The 21,281-nt window shown below is 42.3% G+C and overlaps 1 protein-coding gene across 1 annotated transcript in view; it reads right to left on the reverse strand.

Annotated features, from left to right (window-relative positions):
- Nucleotides 1–21,281, reverse strand: part of RDH8 (retinol dehydrogenase 8) — a 43,049-nt gene that overhangs the window by 10,710 nt on the left and 11,058 nt on the right. The window contains exons 2-5 of the mRNA XM_089653979.1: nt 9,534–9,695; nt 6,123–6,302; nt 2,731–2,824; nt 2,437–2,620 (exon numbers count right to left, since the gene is read on the reverse strand). Coding sequence (XP_089510105.1) covers nt 2,437–2,620; nt 2,731–2,824; nt 6,123–6,302; nt 9,534–9,695 — 620 coding nt within the window. The remainder of the gene's footprint in view (nt 1–2,436; nt 2,621–2,730; nt 2,825–6,122; nt 6,303–9,533; nt 9,696–21,281) is intronic.

The raw sequence follows: 21,281 nt of genomic DNA on the forward strand, positions 1-21,281 counted from the left end.
ATCATCCCCAGCATACAACGTAACCATTCAGTACAATGATCTTCCCAGTGAATGGCTGTGCATGGGGGGGAGTATCAGGACAAGTCTGATCATTGGAGGCGAGCAGGACAGTTGAGAGAATTACAACACTGTGCTTTCATGCCTGGGGTGGTCAGTTTGTAATAAGGAAGAAAAGGGACTGGCAGGAAACCCTGGGATTTTACACAAAGGAAGCTATACAAAGAGAACAGCATACTTTTTCATACAAGTACATGGTACAGAAGGCACATATTGGGAATATGAAATGTTGGGTTTGTAGTACCCTCTAGTGTTGTACTAGAAAGTTGTAGTGTACTGTAGGTAAAATCATTCTGTATGGCTCATGGTAATTGTGAGTCTGTGATCGAGGTCAGGTTTTTATAATCCAACCACTCCTCAGATTCACCAACTTTTATGCCTGGCGTGGTCAGTTTGTAATAGGAAAGCAGAGGGATTTTACATTTGTATACATTTTTGTATGCATAAAACAATCTTATAAATAACTTTTTTCCACTTTTTTATAAGTGATCACACACCCTCTGTTCTCAGCTGTATAAGGAGCTCAGGGAGGAGAAACAGCAGCACACTGATCTTCCAAAGCTGTATGGAGGGAGGGGGGTATCAGGACAAGTGTGATCATTGGAGGAGAGCAGGACAGTTAGAGAACTGACAACGCTATGCTTTCGTCATCCTTAGGGTGGTACCATGTGTCACAGACTCCTGATGCTTGGGCTCTGGAACGGATGCAAGGCTCACCGAGGAGCCAGCAAAAAATAGCCCATAGTGTAGTAGTTGCCTTTCTGATGAAGTGCTAAAGGGGCCTGCATGCCATGACGTCTATTTTGCACATTGGTCAGTAATTGTTTTTACTTGCTTTTATTTACATTTGAGTTATTTTACCACGTGGATTAATAAACGTCAATTTTTTTAACTACTACACTATGGGCTATTTTTTGCTGGCTCCTTGGTGAGCCTTACATCCGTTCCAGAGCCCAAGCATCAGGAGTCTGTGACACAGGGTACCAACCTAAGGATGACGCACGCCCTGATGTAGGCTGCCCAGTACCCTGTCCAATTCCTAGAGGGAGACAACGGTTTGGCTGCTCTACACCCAGAGGAAGGAGAGTCCACTAAGATGGCCCAGCTCGTCCATCCCATCCCGTGAGGGGGACCTCTGGTTTATGTATCACATGCGTATTTATTGAAAATACGCATCTGCTGAGTGTGCATTTTCACTATTTGTCACCAGACCACAGGATCGGGAAGTCACTAGCAACTCCTGTAACTCATCACGAACTGTCACTATTTTATTTATTTATTTATTTCCATTACTTTTAATATTTTCTTAATGTGGTACTTTTATTATCCATATGATTTGGAGAACATACTGAGTATAACATATTGTATTGGAGTCTATACTTTTTAGCGCTGCACTTCTTATACAAGCCCTGGTTCACACTGATGCTGTGTGGAATTTGCACGTTTTCTGTGCGAATTCCGCACCGCATCAGAATCGCACCCCGTTCATGCGAACTGCTGCGGGAGTGTATGTTAAGTTAACAACACCCCGAAAGAGGTCCGCAAAACACGGTGCGATGTGCAGGATTGGATCGCATAGGTGTGAATACCCATGTAATCTGATTCTTGTACGGACCCAAAAAAGGGTCCTGCACCTTGTTGGCACGGGTGCGGTGCAAATAGAGGCATACAAACTGTATGGCTCCAATCGGACTGCACACAAATTGCATGTGATTTGCACAGGAATGCGGTGCGGTTCCTGTGCGAATCACATATGATATATCACACCGCATATTTGTGAACCCGGGCTAAAGGTGAACTAACCCTTTACGCCAACTTGCCTTTTTAGATTTACCGAACCTTTAATCCTTTTGTGCCTGGGGGGCATTTTGTTGCATTATGTAAATTTGTGTTTTCTTCTTTGCTTGAGTGGTTTCAAAGTGCTATTGAACAATATGTTTATATATCCACCTTGACAGTAATATGCAAAGGGAGCAGGGGCGGACTGACCATTTAGGCACTCAGGCACTGCCCGAGGGCCCGGGGTCAGTAGGGGGCCCCATGAGATGCCCCCGGTACCTTTCATAGGCTTTTTTGGGTGTGGTTTGAGTGTGGGCGAGGACACGGGCTCCATGATTTCCTATTGCCCGGGGGCCCCATAAGTTGTCAGTCCACCCCTGAAAGGGAGATTAACTTTTATGAGGCACCCACATGATCACATGACAGAGAACCCTAGAACCCAGACTCACATCCCAACCAGAACACATGTGACCCATGGGTGAAGTCTGAATTTGGATAGAAGCCCTCCGGGTGTTTAGGATATAGGAATTAACTGAAGATAACTATAACAGATTGATGGTCAGTTCGCCATATCGACAAAAGCCATACGTAATTACTAACCTTTGCTACAGCATCTGGTGCCTGCCCCAAGGTGGCAAAGATCTCATGAGCAGCAGGCAGGTAGACCTCCTTAAAGTATCTTATGGTTTCAGCATCAGCTCCAGGAAAGTCAGACTTGGATACTTCCTCCATCAGCTTCATCTCAAACTCCGTGTTGACGGGGCCTGGCTCTATCATAGAAATGCTGTACACATTCAACATATATTAGATGGGCTGTTAAAAATTGAGCTCTTAAGGGGATTTCTAGGAAAATACAGATCTATCGTGCATAAAAATATAGGCAGCTTTACTTACAAGACATTAAACTTCAAAAGCTGAACAGCCAGACTTTCACAGAAACCTTCAATTGCAAACTTTGAGGCAGCGTAGACGTCATTGAATACAATACCTGTAAAATAAAGGGCTGGATGCTGCAAAACATTTATCAACCCCATTTTAGAAGAATTAGGGGACATCCTAAAGAATATGTAAACCCTCACCTTGTCAAAAAAACCCATTCAGTTTTAAATATAAATGAAAGGAAAAACATTTATATTTGTATACATTTCTGTATGCATAAAAAAACCCTTATAAACTTTTTTCCACTTTTTTCACACACCCTCTGTTCTCAGCTGCAAAAGGAGCTCAGCGAGGAGAAACAGCAGCACACTCATCTTCCTAGTGAATGACTGTGCGGAGGGAGGGGGGGTATCAGGACAAGTCTGATCATTGGAGGAGAGCAGGACAGTTTGAGAACTGACAACGCTATGCTTTCATGCCTGGTGTGGTCAGTTTGTAATAAGGAAGCAAAGGGACTGGCAGGAAACCCTGGGATTTCACACAAAGGAAGCTATACAAATAGAACAGCATACTTTTTCATACAAGTACATGGTACAGAAGGCATATATTGGGAATATGAAATGTTGGGTTTGTAGTACCCTCTAGTGCTGTACTAGAAAAGTGTAGAGTACTGTAGGTAAAATCATTGTGTATGGCTCATGGTAATTGTGTGAGTCTGTGATTGAGGTCAGGTTTTTATAATCCAACCACTCCTCAGGTTCACCAACTACCACTAGACCTTCCTCCAAAGCTCTAGAGCAGGGGGAATTCCAGAGGGGCTGGCCTGCAGAGCCTCTCAGCTCTGACCACAATATGATCTCCTGACTATCACACCCAGGCTGCTCAGCCCTCCTCTCTAACAATCAGGACTCTAGCTTTTGCTAGCTAACTAGGAGGCTACACGTGCATTGTTGCTGAGCTGAGGTTTGAAGTTCATGCGTGCAGTAAAGCAGACCTGAGGTCTGATGGTGCAGAAATTGGGGCCAATCTGTGGTCTGAAAGGGAAAGAATTAGGGCTGTTCTGAGGTCTGAAGCTGAAGAAACTGAGGCGAGTCTGAAGTCTGAAAGTGCAGGAATTAGGGCTGATCTGAGGTCTGAAGGTGCATGAATTGGGGCTGATCTGAAGTCTGAAGGTATGGAAATTGGAACTGACCTTAGGTCTGAAGGTATAGAAATTGGGGCTGACCTCAGGTCTGAAAGTACAAGAATTAGGGCTGTTCTGAGGTCTGAAGGTGCATGAACTGGGGCTGATCTGAGGTCTGAAGGTATAGAAATTGGGGCTGATCTCAGGTCTGAAAGTACACAAATTAAGGCTGTTCTAAGGTCTGAAGGTGTTGGAATTAAGGCTGATAAGAGGTTTGATGGTATAGGAAATTAGGTTGATGTGAGGTCTGATGGTGTAGGAAACAGGGATGATCTGAAGTCTGAAGATGCAAGGATTGAGTTTGGTCTGAGGTCTGAAGGTGCAGGAATTGGGATTTATCTGAGGCCTGAAGGTGCAGAAATTAAGGGTGATCAGAGGTCTGCAGGTGAAGAAATTGGGGTTGATCTGAGCTGCGAAGGTGCAAAAATTTTGCCTGATCTGGGCTGTAAAGATGCAGAAATTGGGGTTGATCTGTGGTCTGAAGGTGCTGATATGGGGAATGATCTGAGGTCTGAAGGTACATAAATCAGGGCTGGTGTGAAGGTGCAGAAATTGAGGCTGATCAGAAATGTGTAGGTGCAGAAATCTGAGATTTCAAGGTGCAGAAATTAGGACTGATATGAGATCTTTATGTGCTGCTGTAGCATTGTGTACTATTCATTTTAATTTAATTTGTCATTAGCAGTATAATTATGAATGCAAAATTTGAAAACTTGAGCTGACTGTACACACATACAATTTTGTTCAAAAATTTTAGTTTTAGGAACTTTTGTTTGTTTTTTTAACAGTTATTGAGGTCAAATAGATGGTAGTTTTTGACCGCACAGATGAGAAAATCTGAAGGAACAGGACAGAGAAATTTTCTCAAACAAGTTTCTAATAATGAGTGTGATTTTCATTGGGAAAAGTCCATTCACTCTACAATCGATTGTTAAAAACAATAATTTTTTAAGTACTTTTGAACTAAATTCTTCAAGTCATCGAATGTACTGATGTACTGAACATTCATTCAAAACCTACTAGTGTATGGCCAGCTTAACTAAGACTTGGACACGCTGTTGTTCAATGGCATGTTGGATGTGTGATGCTTGTAAAATTGGCATTTGATGTGGGAAAAGGTTTAGAACCTCTGTCAAGTTTGTATTACTGTTTTGTGTCTCCAATGACCATTGTGCCTCCATGACCATTGTCCCCAACACAGAAAGTATGGGAAGCCCAAAATTTTACAGTTGTCACCAAAAGGTAAGTGGAAATCTTCCAATGGGGACACTTGTTCTGGTGAAAGCTGTCTAAGAGGGGAACTCTACTTACTTTGTAGATATTTCCTTTGACTTTCTGTTATGTCTCCAGGACAGGATGTGAAGGGAAATCTCCTCAATGTGACAAAGACACCAATAAATAAACTGGCAAAGAATTTTAATTCTTATCTACTCTGAAACTAAAAAAATGTTTTCAGTCAGGCAGTCCTATTAGTATGCTATCCGAACAACTATTACTATAAAATCTGTTACAGAATAAAACAGGCTAAGGCTGGGAGGACTTGCAGTTCATTCATTCGCGGAAGTCCGTGAATGAATGACACGGCTGTGTGAGCGGAGCCCCGCACGGCCACGCTGACAGATAGTATGGGGAAACTTCTCCTCGTAATATCTGTCGGGGGGGGGGAGCAGCAGCTGCAGCTATGGAAACATGTTACATGTTCCACCCTAAAAACAGGTGGAACATGTAACATGTTCCCAAAGGTGCACAGAGATGAAAAAAATCTGCCTACATAAGCTGTACCTGTGTGTCTATATGCAATCTTCTCTTCTCTACATTCGTTCAAAGTGCTGAATTATAAAGCTTGTTGTTGAGTTCAGAAAACAGGGGGCGGGGAGCTGAAATTACACTCTGCATAGTTCAGTGAGCAGAGCTCTGAGAGCTGATTGGAGGGAAGAAACACACCCCCCTCCACACAGCACACAGGAAGAGAGTGGATGCTGTCAATCTGCTGGAGGCTTCCCTGTCCCCTTTTTACTCTTGGTGTCAGGAAAACATGTCAGAAGTGATTCATGCTGATAGCAGAGGAATGAAGCAGCAGTAAGAAATTACACTTAGTGCTCCTAACTGAGACGCGTACACACTATCGAGGGATATGCTTTGTTCATATTTCATATCTGAGGTTTACAACCACTTTAAAGGTTGTTTCGTGTTAGAATATATATACAATACAGCTATGTCCCACCTTGTAGCCCCATAACACTGCTTATCACCACAATATGGCCGCTTCCACGCTTCTTCATGGATGGAAGGAGTTCTCTGACCAAGTACACAACCCCAAAAAAGTTTGTCTCGAAGATCTTCCTCATTTCATCCATGGACTGGCTTTCAAGGGGGCCGATGTGTCCAACACCAGCGTTGTTCACTGTAATGAGATATTATGTATTTCCAGTAGATTAAACAGAGGAACAAAGCGAGAATTTGCAACAAACAGAACACATGGATTTTCAAAACTGCTCTGCAGAGAGAGAGCGTGAAAAACAACAGGAAGAGTGTGCAGGTATTGATGGAAATGTCTCCTCTAGTGGTCAGTAGTTTCTAGTAGCTTCTAGCTCTGTAAGCTTCTCTTATGCATTAAAGCTTATTGTACCCTTTTTATAGAAACAAAGAAGAGTGACAGCAGGAAAGAAACAAGTGGTCCATCGAGTCTGCCCCATTTTTTTTTATTTAGATGTGTTTTCTTTTGTTTTTTTCGTCTGAGTATACATCTACGCCCCAAGCATATTTGTATCCACTTACTGTTGACTTCTTTTGGAAGTCTATTTCAAGCATCAACCACTCGTTTGGTAAAATAATACTTTTTGAGAGAAGTTTTGGACTTTCCTCCTGCTAATTTGAGCTCAAGTCCCTGTGTTCTTGATCCTAGCTCCTGCAGTCCCTCTTGATATGTTTTATCCCTCAGACCTTTCACCATTTTTGTTGCCCGTCTCTGGACTCATTCTATCTTATCAATATCTTTTTGTAAGTGAGGTCTCCAGAACTGGACACGGTATTCTAAATGAGGTCTAAATAAAGATCTATGTAGGGGAATCAGGACCCCCTTCCTTTGCTAGTGACCCATCTAGTGGTGCATTATTGTTTTATGAAGACCTTTGAAAAGTAAAGTTTTTATATAATTTATACAGCACTAGGTCAAGCCCCACTTTCCCAGTAGCATGTTAAGTTTGTGGAAGAACTGGACCAGATTGCCATCATTCCCACTTGCCCCCTGCACACTCAAAACTACTGCGTACACTATTGATTGCTTTTATAGAGAAGTCGTCACCGTCACCGCAGAGAAAACTGAGGATGGAGCAGGCCAAGCTGATAACGTCTGTCTGGAAGGGCGTAATGTGGCCTGGCCAGTCCAAGCACATATGGGAAGGTGTCCAAGGACAGAGGCGGAGCTATAAGCTTTCACTACTCATCTGGTAATTTTCCCTACCGCTAATACTGTCCCTGACAGACGGGTAACCTTTCCCTACATCCAGTGGTGCCTTTAGGCTTTGTGCTGCCCTAGGCAACACAAAAATCGGCCCAGTGGAGAGAGCCTGACAGTGACCAACAACACCTTTGCCCCCCTCCCCTTCAGCAGAGAGACAGACACTCACCTTACAGACATCCCCGGGAATGAGAGTCGGGCTCTGTATACACCATCAAGCAACCTGCAGCCTCTCTCGGATCCCACCTGGTCCCCATGCCGCATATGTCCCTTCTTCCGGGGGAGGGGTGCTGCCCCCCTGAAAAATGCTGTGCTAGGCAAATGCCTTGTTTTCCTTGTGGTAAATACGCCCCACCTACACCACCCACATGCTGAATGTTTGCCAAACCCAGGAGCCAGGGTCTTAAATAGGCTCTGCCAGACCTAAGGTGGTCACCAGGATCACATGGGTGGCCAGCATCCAATCAGATCGCTGCCCAAGTGACCCAGGAAACCATAGACGAACCAAGTTGCTCCTGACTTCCTCTTTCTCTGAATTAGTGCCACCTACAGTGAAGAAAACAGACTGCACTTGCCTACAAGTGTCCCCTTGGTGCTCCTTCTTCAGTTATAGGCAGTACTACCAGGTTAAGTGACTAGGAAGAGCAGTAACATCACTCCCTTGGTCATGTGCAAATACTCAGGCTAACAGTTGAGTTCTAGAGCCAAGCAATGTCACCGGGGAGGAGGTCACATGTTTCACCATATGCAGAACTGCTCAGTAATGCCACTGGCTGTGGTGAAACAAGGAGCAGCATTGGCAATGTGAGTATAAAGAACTTGGGGGGCCTGCATTGGCAAGATGATAGCACCTCTTTCAAGTTGGAAAAAAATGCAAGTAAATCATAAATTTTTTCTTGATGTAGATAAATGTCACACCAAAAAGTGTAGGCATGGAAAACATGGATAATAAAAAATATCTTACAACCATTAAGGCTAGGTTCACACCTATGCGGCTGTGCAGACCGTGATTTGCGTGGGCACGAGAGCCCATTCATTGTAATGTGCTGCCGTGCCACGGGACATGTAGGAAAGAAGTTGCTGCATTGTTTTTTAAATCGCAGCTCGCACGGAAACCTCGGTTCCCAGTATGGTTGCGATTTCCAGTGAGAGCGGCGTGCCATTAGGATTAATGGCACCTGCCTGCTGATCCAGCATTTCTCTGCATGGTGGTATGCGACACCACCCGCACAGATGTGAACTGGGCATTATAAATTTCTCACAGTTGGATTTGTTATGACTTCTACCTGTTGTACTCTGCACTGGTATTGTTAAATCCTCTCTGTAACCCTAGAATTGTGATTATGTACAGTGTTTCCTACAACCAGGGCTTTTTTCAGCAGGAACGTGGGCAAATGCAGTTCCGGCACCTCCATAACTGAATGTATGTAATGGCACGGAGTGATGGGGTGTGCTGGCTGCTGGGAGATCTACTGTTGATGGGGGAATTTATTGTTGTGGGGGGGCAATTGTTGCAAGGGAGGTCTATTGTTCCTGGTGGGGGATCTATCGTTGCTGGGGAGTAGTTTGTTGCTGGGAGGGATTTACTGTTGAGGGAGTGGTCTATTGTTATTGGCTGCTAGGAGGTACTGTATATTAATGCTCTAGTGGATCTATTGTTACTGGAGAGCATTATGTTGGGGAGCGTCTGTTGTTGCTGGGGGGGTCTACTGTTGCTGGTTGTAGGGGATTTAATTGATTGCTTTTCTTGCTATCAATAACAAATTCCATACAAATTACTAAGCATCACAAAATGATACTTGGCTCTGTATTCTCTAAAAGGGTTGTACTGGGAGCAGGGGCGGATTGACAACTCATGGGGCCCCCGGGCAATAGGGGATCATGGGGCCCCTGTGTCCTTGCTCAAACTCAAAAAAGCCTATGAAAAAGGTACCAGTGGCATCTCATGGGGCCCCTACTGACCCCGGGCCCTCGGGCAGTGCCCGAGTTTCCAAATGGTCAGTTCGCCCCTGACTGGGAGGTAGGCAGGTGGTGGAACCAAGGGACGGTGCTCAGAGGTGGGTAGGGGGCAGAGACAAGCGTGGACTTGCAAGTACCTGCATCTATTCACTGAGAAAAAAAGCCCTGCCTATAACAAAATGTGTACCCAGATTTACACACAAATAGATCCCCTACCTAAAATGTCCACTGTCTGACCAGGAAGAGCAGCCAGACACTTCTTCACAGAGTCTTCACTGGTCACATCCAGCTGTCTGATCTCCAGTGTTTTATTCAGATGCTCTCCAGCTTCTTCCTCCAGCTTGCCACTCTTCCGCAAATCCCTCATGGTGGCGAAGACTACATGGAGAAGAGCACAAAGAATCCAAATTCATGAAAATATTATATTGAAATGCCAGACTACGTGACAATTTATGGACTTTAAATTGTGTGCCCACATTATATCTACAGAGTTTCTTGAAATGCACTTGTCATGAAAGGACTATGTAGGCTGCTGTTGCTGATCTTTCATTTTAAATAGCAATCTTTATACCTAATCTTCCATTTCTCTATTTTTTTCATTCCCAGGAGATATATAGCACTGGCAAGCTACAACACGTTACATTCATCCTAGCTACTTCCCCATGGAGCTTTCGATCTAAAATCGCTACTGCATCCCTGTACTTATTGCATTTTTTCATATTTCATGTAGCACTACCCCCTTCGGAGTCACTGAGTTTTGGGTCCCCCTATAGTCCTGCACAACCAGGCAACACGCATTTTCTTCAGACCTTGCACACTGTAGACAGTAAACAGTCCTTGAGCTTGTTTTTTTTTTTTTGTTTTAGTAGCCTCCCTAGCGGTCTGATTATGTCAGTATTTCTGTGCTCAAAGCGGTATATTTTTTTGCATGGAAATATGTTGTTTTTTTCTTGTAGGCCTGTAATTTTTAGGAATAACTCACTGAAATCTGTCCGAACAAGAGTCTAGTAAACATCCCGGGTGTGTTAAAATTTGAAACAAAGTCGCAAAATCGTTTTCAGTGTCTGATGACGAATTTCCCCATGAATCATTATCAATCAATTCTGCAAGTGGTTCTAATTTACTATGTTTTCTAGCTGGTCTAAAACCACTTTTGACCTAAAGGGACGCTTTTTGAACGCCACGGACGTTTCTCAGTTTCCAGGCAGAAAGAACAGTAAAAATGCAGGCAGGGCGCCGGACAAAGCACTCGGGACAAAATGTATGTGAAATGGTTTGATACAATAATGTTATACTATGTGATTTTAGTGTATTTAGTAAATGTCACTTTTTGACATTTTTACATTTCCCGCCAGTTCCGTCCCCCGTACATCCTGCCGTTGCAGGGAACGGATCCCAGAAGACAGATGCTGGCATCGGCCGGAAGAGATGGCCGGGGACACTGCAGAGGGGACATCGCGGGAGCGCAGGACAAGGTAAGTGCAGAAGGGATCCCAGTGCAGGGTATTCCCGAGTGTAGCTCTGGGTTACCGCTTGTGGTGCTCAAACTTTACCCCGAGCTACACTCGGGAATACCTCCAGGGAAGATAAGGGCTATTGAACTGAGGCTGAGAGATCCTCCCTTCCAGCTCCAGCCTGCAGGTAGGCCCTCCCTGGTCCCCTCCAAAGCCCCACACTCCAGCCTTCCCACATCATCTTCCACCCAACACTGACCACTTCCTGGTCAGGTTCTCTCATACTTAAGGGCTGTTCTAACCCCATGCAAAGCCTCCTGCTTGGAGATCGGTCAGAATCCCTTGAGCATAAAGATCAGCCCCTCACCCCCACCCACTGCCTTCTAGAAACTTCTCAAGCTTCTAGAGCAGGGGGAGGTTTCAGGGACCTTACCTTCAGATCCCCCAGCCCTGACCCAGAGTAACCTGGCTGACTCATTGCAGGCTGACTCATCCCAGGCTGCTATTCAACCTCTGCCTAAAAAAAATTGTCTATCTCCCCCAACTAAACTTGTGGGGTGCTAAACAAAATGTGTACCCTACAAAAAATATAAAGTACGCAGATTTCAGAACCATACATAAGTTGCTTTCCAGCAAATATGCTTGCCGATGAATGCCTTTCCCACACATTTACACACTATAGGGCCAATATGTTCTGAACCTACCACTATATGCATGGATTGTGGAAGAAGACCTAAACAGGATGGAAAATATTTAAAGCTGCTCCAGCTCTACCTTCAGTCTTGAAAAATTGCGCAAGCTCCTCTCCTGTACTGAAATTGCTTACTTTGATTTCACTGAAGACTGTGAGCTATTCACACTGTGCATTAGAAGCTGCAGCAAGTCAGATAGACCCTGCCTCATTTTCTGGCTGAAGGACATCCAGTATCATCTAGCCCAGCCATTCTCAATTACGGTCCCACATGGAAGCAAAATATATTTGAAATATATTTTTAAAATATACTTCCCAAATATATTGACATATATTTGAAAATGCTACAATTTTGGCTATATTCAATATATTTCAAAATATATTTCAATAAATATATATATACTGTATGTTGAAATGCATTTTTATTACAAAATATATGAAAAATATTTTTAAAAATACATTTCGAATATACTGTACATCTTTAAAAATACAAATCTAAATGTTTGGAATGCATTTACAATTATATGTAAAAATATATGTTAAAATGACTTTCTTATACGTAAAAAAAATCTGAAGAATATATTTAAAAATATATATTTTTAAACATATTTTTAAAAAAATCTGAAGAATATATTTAAAAAAATATATTTTTAAAAAAATATATTTTTACATATATTTGTAAATGCATTCCAAAAATGTAGATTTGTATTCTTAAAGACATACAGCATATTTGAAATATTATAAAAGTATATTTTGTAATAAAAATGCATTTCAGCATACAGCCTGACTGTCTTTCCCGGGGATATCCGGCGATGTGAAGATGGGTGTCTTTCTTTCTATCGCCGGGAAGGGAGGGAGTGGAAGGCTCTCCTAGATAGGGGACAGGGGTGTTGTTGGTCAATGTCAGGCTTTCTCCGCGGGAGGGGGAAGTAGGGGGGGGGTGTTGGTCAGTGTCCATGGGGGTCATTGGCGGACTGGCAACTCATGGGGCCCACGGGCAATAGGAGATCATGGGGCCCCTGTGTCCTTGCCCAAACTCAAAAAAGCCTATGAAAAAGGTGCCAGGGGCATCTCATGGGGCCCCCTACTGACCCCGGGCCCTCAGGCAGTGCCCGAGTTTCCAAATGGTCAGTCAGCCCCTGGTGGGGGTAGATGATTTTTGTGCTGCCTAGGGCCAATAGAAGAAGGACCCTGATGTAAATGGTCAGTTGGAGAAGGACACTTTTACATTGCTGACCAGTGGGAAAATTGCTTCCCTTAAAACAGCTAAAAAGATAACTGAAATCAGTGGTTATTGTGAGTTCGAAACCCTTCATTGCTTGAGGAACCCCTGGCAACCTCTGAAGGAACACCATGGTTCCACGAAACCCTAGTTGAGAAAGCATGCTCTAGTAAACCTCGAAGTCCACTCTGCCAACCAAGTCCACATTCGTCAAACATGATGACGTGTAGTTGAAAGTTGTAGCCTTCCAACACTCTGAGCAGGCACAGGTTATCAAACCACGAAATGTAGGGTCAAATGCTGCCTGGAACTGTCCATTGTTTTATAAATACAGCCTCTAATCTGACTTGGAATTCATTTTTGCAGCTGGTCATTATAATGCTTAGGTCTGATCTTTGCATAGATATACATAGCCAGTCATTAGGATTACCATATGGGGACCCGAGACCTGCCGTCAGTACTACAGCACAAGTATTGATGTGTTTTGCAATGAGCTATGCATCACTTGCAGTATCTGTAATGTTCAGCACCACTTAAAGCGTCTGTAAGAAGCTTCATGATCGTAGGAAATAAGAAGTAAAGCTTCTTATGGATAAGGAGATTTACTTGGAGCAATAGGTCAGCGTCCGACTATTTCATGAGCAAAATCTGAAAATGCTTAATGGATTGCCGTGGGTTGATGTTATTGCTGAAGATGTTCTTTTTTAACCTGTTCTCACACATAAGCTGACAAAAGAAATGGGTCGGGAAACACCGTACTGTAATAGGCAGCAGTGCTATGAAACAGTAAGCATACATTTGGAAATTATTGCTTTGTTATAACTCCCTCTAATACAAGCTCAGGGCTTCTAAAGTTCACTTTTTTTCTTATTTAACCACTTGCCTTCCAGAGGATTTACCCCCCTTCCTGACCAGGCCATTTTTTGCGATATGGCGCTGCATTACATCCAACTGACAATTGCACGGTCATGCAACGCTGCACCCAATTTAAATCACTGCTAAAAAAAAATCCCAATACGTGTAAATTAATTGGTTTGTGTGAAAGTTCTAGCATTTGCAAATGGCGGTATATATATATATATGTTAACGGAACCGGACCCAGACTGCACTTGAGTACTTCTGTTATAATACCGTTTCCCGTCCGAACACCGACCACAAACACCATCGCTGACCAAACAAGACAAGACGAGACCAGTCTGTATAAACATGGAACGCTTTATTTGAAACTTGATCTAGCTTTTTATACACTCGGGGGATAAATCCCCCCTCCCTGCATAATGACACAGGGTGGGGCAATCTACACTTAGCAACAAGACACACCAGCAGACAGTCCCATCAGAAGAGAGGGTGGCTGGAGACACCCCCCCCCACCAAGCCAATACACAAACACATACATCCCATAATAGTTTGCTCCCAAGCAAGACACACAATAGGCACAGGGTGATTTACACATAAGAGGGATATGGGGAGCTGAGACAGGGGTCTCCCCACCTCTCCAAAGTGAGCTGGGTTCCATGGGCCTCCCGTCACACATATATATATATACATATATATAAATTGGATTTTTTTTTTAACTAGTAATGGCGGTGATCAGCGACTTATAGCGGGACTGCGGGACCGCAGCGGGCATTCTGACACTGGGGGGAACTGACTTGGTGTCACTAACCTCCCCAGTGACACCAATACAATGATCAGTGCTAACAAAAAGCACTGACACTGTACAGGAGGGGGTTAACATGTGGGGCGATCAAAGGGTTAACTGTGGGCTGTTTCACAGCATGCTTTATGAGTGCTTTCCACTGTAAGCACACTGCCTTGTATGGCTCTGCTATGCAGAGCCATACAAATCAGTGTGCAGGGGCTGACAGGGGAGAGATCTGTATTGTTTATACACAGGTCTCTCCCCCGTCGGAGATACTGGGCAATCACCAGGTGCCGGCAAGTAATCACCAGCCGGGACCTGGTGATAGACAGCCGAGGCCGCAAATAGCGTATATATACGTGAGTTTGCGTACCCATTCCACCCTGTAACAGTATTTCTGCTATAGAGCGGCGTGGAAGCGGTTAAAGGGTCAGTCCACCCAAAACTGATATTTTACTTATAAGTAGAGTTTGCTGGGCCGAGTCAGTCCCCGGTTCCTTATTGGTCTTCGAAGCTCCAACAGTGAGATTTCACTACCAAAATTCCTGTCCCCCTGGTATTTTTGGTGTTCCTGCCCACCTACTGTGTTCTGGTTCCTCCTGTTGCATTACTACTTTATTTATATGTATTTATTACAGGTACTTACAGGTATATGGCCATCAATTTATGCAGTGCTTTACATGTATATTGTACATTCACATCAGTCCCTAACCCTCAAAGAGCTTACCATGTAAGGTCCTAACTCCCATTCATACACACACATACAAGGGCCAATTTAGACAGGAGCCAATTAACCTACCAGCATGTCTTTGGAGTGTGGGAGGAAACCGGAGTACCTGGAGGAAACCCACGCAGGCACAGGGAGAACATGCAAACTCCAGACAGTTAGTGCCGTAGATGGGATGCGAAACGACAACCCTAATGCTGCCAGGCAGAAGTGCACTTTATAATAAACTAAAGGACTCCTGCAGACAGAGTGGTTCCTCTCATAATGGGAAGAGCAGGTGATCAGACCCAGAGCGCAGAATCCCTAGAGACATAAGAAACTGTCAGGACTTTTATCTCTGTATAGCTGACATATCAATCTTAGGCAGTAATGTGTGCTTTTCACATAACACTGGCTCCATTTTGGATGGATGGTCATTTGTTAAATTGCTGATTGACTTTACACTTTTTTTCAGGGGCTCTTTCCCTGCATTCTCAGCTTTGCCCACCTGTCTGCCATAATGCATGCGCTTTTGTGTCTTGAAGCATCTACAAACTAGGCCCTGCACAGTTTTTCAAACATGGCAATGCAACGGACATTTGCGTTTGTGCAGTTACATAGTTACATAGTTAGTCTGGCTGAAAAAAGACAAAAGTCCATCCAGTTCAACCATTAAAAAAGAAAACAAAAGTTATAATCCTACACCCACAGTTGATCCAGAGGAAGGCAAAAAAAAACCCAGCAAAGCATAATCCAATCTGCTCCTGTAGTATATTTCAGCACACTGTAGATGTGTATTGGGCAGCACTTAACTTTACATTGCAATGCATATCTCCAGTGAGTTACGATGTGGTGTGTTATAATGCCAGTCATGATATGCATTGTAATGAATATTATGGTGTGAATGAGGCTCTACACTTGTTTTCTAGATTCTTCATTTATGAAGAATGTAGTTAACCACTTCAGCATCAGAAGGTTTTACCCCCTTCATGAGCAGGCCATTTTTTGCTAGTCAGCACTGAGCTACTTTAACTGGTAATTGCACGGTCATGCAACAATGTACACAAATAAATTTATATAATTTTTTTCACACAAATAGAGCTTTTTTTATGGTATTTGATCCCCACTGGGTTTATTTTCTTTTTATTATGTAAACAAAAAAGACTGAAAATTTTGAAAAACAACAATATTTTTTTGCTTTCTATCCAATAAAAAATGTCTTTGGAAAAAATCCCAATAAACGTATAGTGATTGGTTTGTGTGAAAGTTATAGTATCTGCAAAATATGGTATATACTGAAATTTTTATTATTTTTTTATACTAATAATGGCGGCGATTAGCGACTTATAGTGGGACTGTGATAGTGCAGGAGGCAATCTGACGCTAATACTGAATGGGAACTGGTTCACTGCCACTGATATCACCAATGACAGTGATACCTGCTAATACTACACACAGGCATTGAACTCGTGACACTGGCTGGGAAGGGGTTAACATCTAGGGGCAATCAAAGGTTTAAGCGTGTGCCTAGCAAGTGTAATGTACTGCTTTTTACTAAAAATCACTTTGTTTCCACAGAGATCATTTCCTCTGTACAGAGCTCTATGTTGTTTGTCAACACAGAGCTCTGGGCTGTGATTGGACACAGCCGATCAGCAGGTTCCAACCATGAATCATTGGCTGGGACTTGCTGAGTCCCGCTGTGTTCAATCATAGCAAAGCCAGCAGGTGGGGGCACGTGCGCCTTGAACCCGGAAAGGCAGCCACAATGTACAGGTACATTACAGTGCCTATAGGAATCGCCTGTAGGCAGTATATGTTTGGTGCTGGAGATGGAGAAAGCCATGAAGTCTCAAAAGAGAAATTCCCAGAAGATGTAATACTTTATAGAATGTACACTTTATAGGATGTACACTTTATAGGATATAACACATTATAGGATGTACACTTTATAGGATATAGCACATTATAGGATGTACACTTTATAGGATATAACACATTATAGGATGTACACTTTATAGGATATAACACATTATAGGATGTACACATTATAGGATATAACACTTCATAGGATGTACACATTATAGGATATAACACATTATAGGATGTACACTTTATAGGATATAACACTTTATAGGATATAACACTTTATAGGATGTACACATTATAGGATATAACACATTATAGGATGTACACTTTATAGGATATAACACTTTATAGGATGTACACTTTATAGGATGTACACTTTATAGGATGTACACTTTATAGGATATAACACTTTATAGGATGTACACTTTATAGGATATAACACTTTATAGGATGTACACTTTATAGGATATAACACTTTATAGGATGTACACATTATAGGATATAACACTTTATAGGATGTACACTTTATAGGATGTACACTTTATAGGATATAACACTTTATAGGATGTACACTTTATAGGATGTACACTTTATAGGATATAAGACTTTATAGGATGTACACTTTATAGGATATAACACATTATAGGATATAACACTTTATAGGATGTACACTTTATAGGATATAACACTTTATAGGATGTACACATTATAGGATATAAGACTTTATAGGATGTACACTTTATAGGATATAAGACTTTATAGGATGTACACTTTATAGGATATAAGACTTTATAGGATGTACACTTTATAGGATATAACACTTTATAGGATGTACACTTTATAGGATATAACACTTTATAGGATGTACACATTATAGGATATAACACTTTATAGGATGTACACTTTATAGGATGTACACTTTATAGGATATAACACTTTATAGGATGTACACTTTATAGGATGTACACTTTATAGGATATAAGACTTTATAGGATGTACACTTTTTAGGATATAACACTTTATAGGATGTACCCTTTATAGGATGTACACTTTATAGGATATAACACTTTATAGGATGTACACATTATAGGATATAACACTTTATAGGATGTACACTTTATAGGATATAACACTTTATAGGATGTACACTTTATAGGATGTACACATTATAGGATATAACACTTTATAGGACGTACACTTTATAGGATGTACACTTTATAGGATGTACACTTTATAGGATGTACACTTTATAGGATATAACACTTTATAGGATGTACACTTTATAGGATGTACACATTATAGGATATAACACTTTATAGGACGTACACTTTAGAAAAGAGACGCATGTCAATCACGTTCAATCACAAGACCAAACATAAATTATAAACTGCATCCTCAGAACTCCAAACTAACAGTTGATCCAGAGAAAGGCAAAACACCCACATAAAGCATGGGCCAATCTGCTCCAACAGAGAAAATTTCCCGTCTGATCCTCAAAGGCCATAGGATAACCCATGGATGAACAATCTGTGGTATTAATACATCTAAATATTAATAGCTAATTATATTTTGCATTTAGAAAAACCATTGGGTTTGAAATTCCATGGCAGACTATTCCACATTTTCACAACTCTTAACTGCAGGGCTTTTTTTTCAGCGGGAACGCAGTTCCTGCACCTCCAGCACTGGATGTATGTAATGGCAAGGGGTGCTGGGGTGTGCTGGAGGGTCTATTGATGCTTGCTGCTAGAGTAGCTATTGTTGCTGGAGGGGGATATATTTTTAAGTAGGGGATCTATTGTTGCCGGTGAGGGATCTGTTGTTGCTAGGGGGGTCTTATGTTTCTGGGGGGGCAATTTGCTGCTGGGAAATAACTACTGTTGAGGGAGGGGGTCTATTATTGCTGGCTGCTGAAGGGGTTAGAAACATGTTGTTCCTGCTGGGGGTCTATTGTTGCTTGTGGGTCTATTGTTGATAGGGGAACTATTATTGTCAGGGGGTCTATTGTTGCTGGCTACAGGGGATCTATTTTACTGCTTTTTTTGTTATCAATAAAAAACTCCAAATTACTTAGCACAACAATATGATACTTGGTTCTGTATTCTCTAAGGGCTGGTTCACACTGGATGTGACTTGGCATGCGATATGCATGCCCTGCAACTTGAAAATCGCATGCCAAGTCGTACCCTATTGTCCGCTATCAGAGCGGTCATATCTGTGCAGTCCAGACTTGGCCGCATCGATTTCTAAAGTAGTACATGCACTACTTTTGCTGAGATTTGCATAGACATCTGTGTCAGATGTCTTGCAATTCGCAAGGAATCGGCATCTCAGCCAACTTTGAAAGGACCGCTAGTTTTATAGTATTTTATATTGGATAGTCAAATATAACTATTAGTATATTATCTTTTGGACCAGTGATTACAACAGTGTAGCTGTCTACCACTCCTCTTATATCCTCCAATGGATATAGATACCAAAAAACTCCAAACTTCTTAATGTGACGCTACTTAGTACTTAAAACATACTGGATATGTCCAAAAAAACTAGAAGTGCTATAGACACCTCCCTCCCTTATACCATACTTATAGGTGCATCCTCCTCAAATTAAATCCAATGATATGATGATAATGAAATCACAGTATCAAATCCTAAAGAAATTCCCAATTTACAGATGATGTACTATAAAACACCTCCTCCACAGGAACATAAATGTGTTTCTGTTGAATTTATACAACAATGATTATTTGTGACATCCTCAAAATACAATAAACAAGACTTTAAAAAAGCGCTCAGCCATCCAGAGCAGTGTGCCCGAGCTGACAGGGAGGAAAACTGTTAGTAAACAAAACAGTCCTCCTCCCCATCGGAGATCCTTGATAATCACCAGGCGCCGGCGGGTAATCACCGGCCAGGACCCGGTGATTGACAGCTGCAGCTGCGAATGGCGGCGCAGGTAGGTCACGCACACCCCCTACCCGGAAATGCAAAATCACATAATATGTACGTGATTTTTCACACCCCCTATAGGGCAGCGGGAAAGCGGTTAAAGCAGAACTACACTGTATCTGAGCACCACAAACCAAAAGCGCTATTTCATTCATTTTTAATATTCAAAGAAAACTTTTTTGCTGAGAAATCACTCAGAAAAATATCCCCCTAGTATATCTGGTCATGGCCATCTTGAGTAAGGGCAAATTATTTGCGATACATTACTTCCTGGAATCCATCTTCCCTTAGCTCAGGCATGCAGGCAGGAGGGTGTGTTCAGCTCAGAAAACCCCTCCTCCCCTATTGAAGACTCCTGGGATGTATGACATCATTTGCCCAGGCATGGAAACTAATAAGTGACTAAAGAAATTTAAAAACAGTTTAAAACAAGTAAATATAATATACCCTCCTATCTATTTACTACTGCTAGCAGCATAAGGATTCAAAATAGTTAATGTTGATTGGGAGAGTGAAATTCCACTTTAAGCTCTGAAAGGTTTTACCCCCTTCATGACCAGGCCATTTTTTGCTATTCAGCACTGCGCTCCTTTAACTGGTAATTGCTTGGTCATGCAATGCTGTACCCAAATGAATTTATATTTTTTTTTCACACAAACATAGCTTTCTTTTGGTGGTGTTTACGAACACAGGGCTCTCTTCTGATATTTGCTCAGCCATAAATCATTGGCTGGGACCTGCTGATAGGCTTGTGCTGTAGCGAATGGCAGCACAGCCAGTGCGGCGAGCCCGCCTCCTAACCAGAATTGCTGGATCACATACATGTAGCTGTATGTGATCTGGCGCAGCGGGGCCCCTCTGCTGCAGTAAATCTGCTGTAAGTGGTCCCTAAGTGGTTAGTGTTGCTTCTCTCCATCTGGTCCAGAATCATTGTATTGCATGATTCTGGCATGTGATCCATACTGCATCTGCTTAGATAGAAATATGCAAATCTGGCATTCTTATTTAAACAAAATGTCTCCTTAATTGTAAGGCATGTACATTCTTAGACGGGCCACACAAGTTGAAATTTGATTGTACAATCTCTGTATAGTTAAATGAAACATCCTATATAGTCCATTCAGCTTTTATTCATCAAGCAGGACCTTGCCCTACATACTGTAGTTGTTAGTAGATTTAAAGGAGATGGTACAATCAGATTGTAATGTGTATGGAATTGTCATATGATGCCTGGGTTGTCTTCAAATACAGGTTTCTGTGATCACTGCTTTCAGGGTTGCGGCCATTGTGGAGATGTGTTGCATATATGGTGGTCATGCCAGAGACCGGTTTGTTTTTGGTCTCGTGCATATGGCCTTCTTTACACCTTGTTCCATCTCTCCATACGCTGGGAGGCTCAGTATGCTTTGCTTCATTGTCCCATACCGGATC

This window comes from Staurois parvus, unplaced genomic scaffold (assembly GCF_062004578.1).
Source record: "Staurois parvus isolate SC_StPar_1 unplaced genomic scaffold, SC_StPar_1.0 ptg000732l, whole genome shotgun sequence".
NCBI classification, from domain to species: domain Eukaryota; kingdom Metazoa; phylum Chordata; class Amphibia; order Anura; family Ranidae; genus Staurois; species Staurois parvus.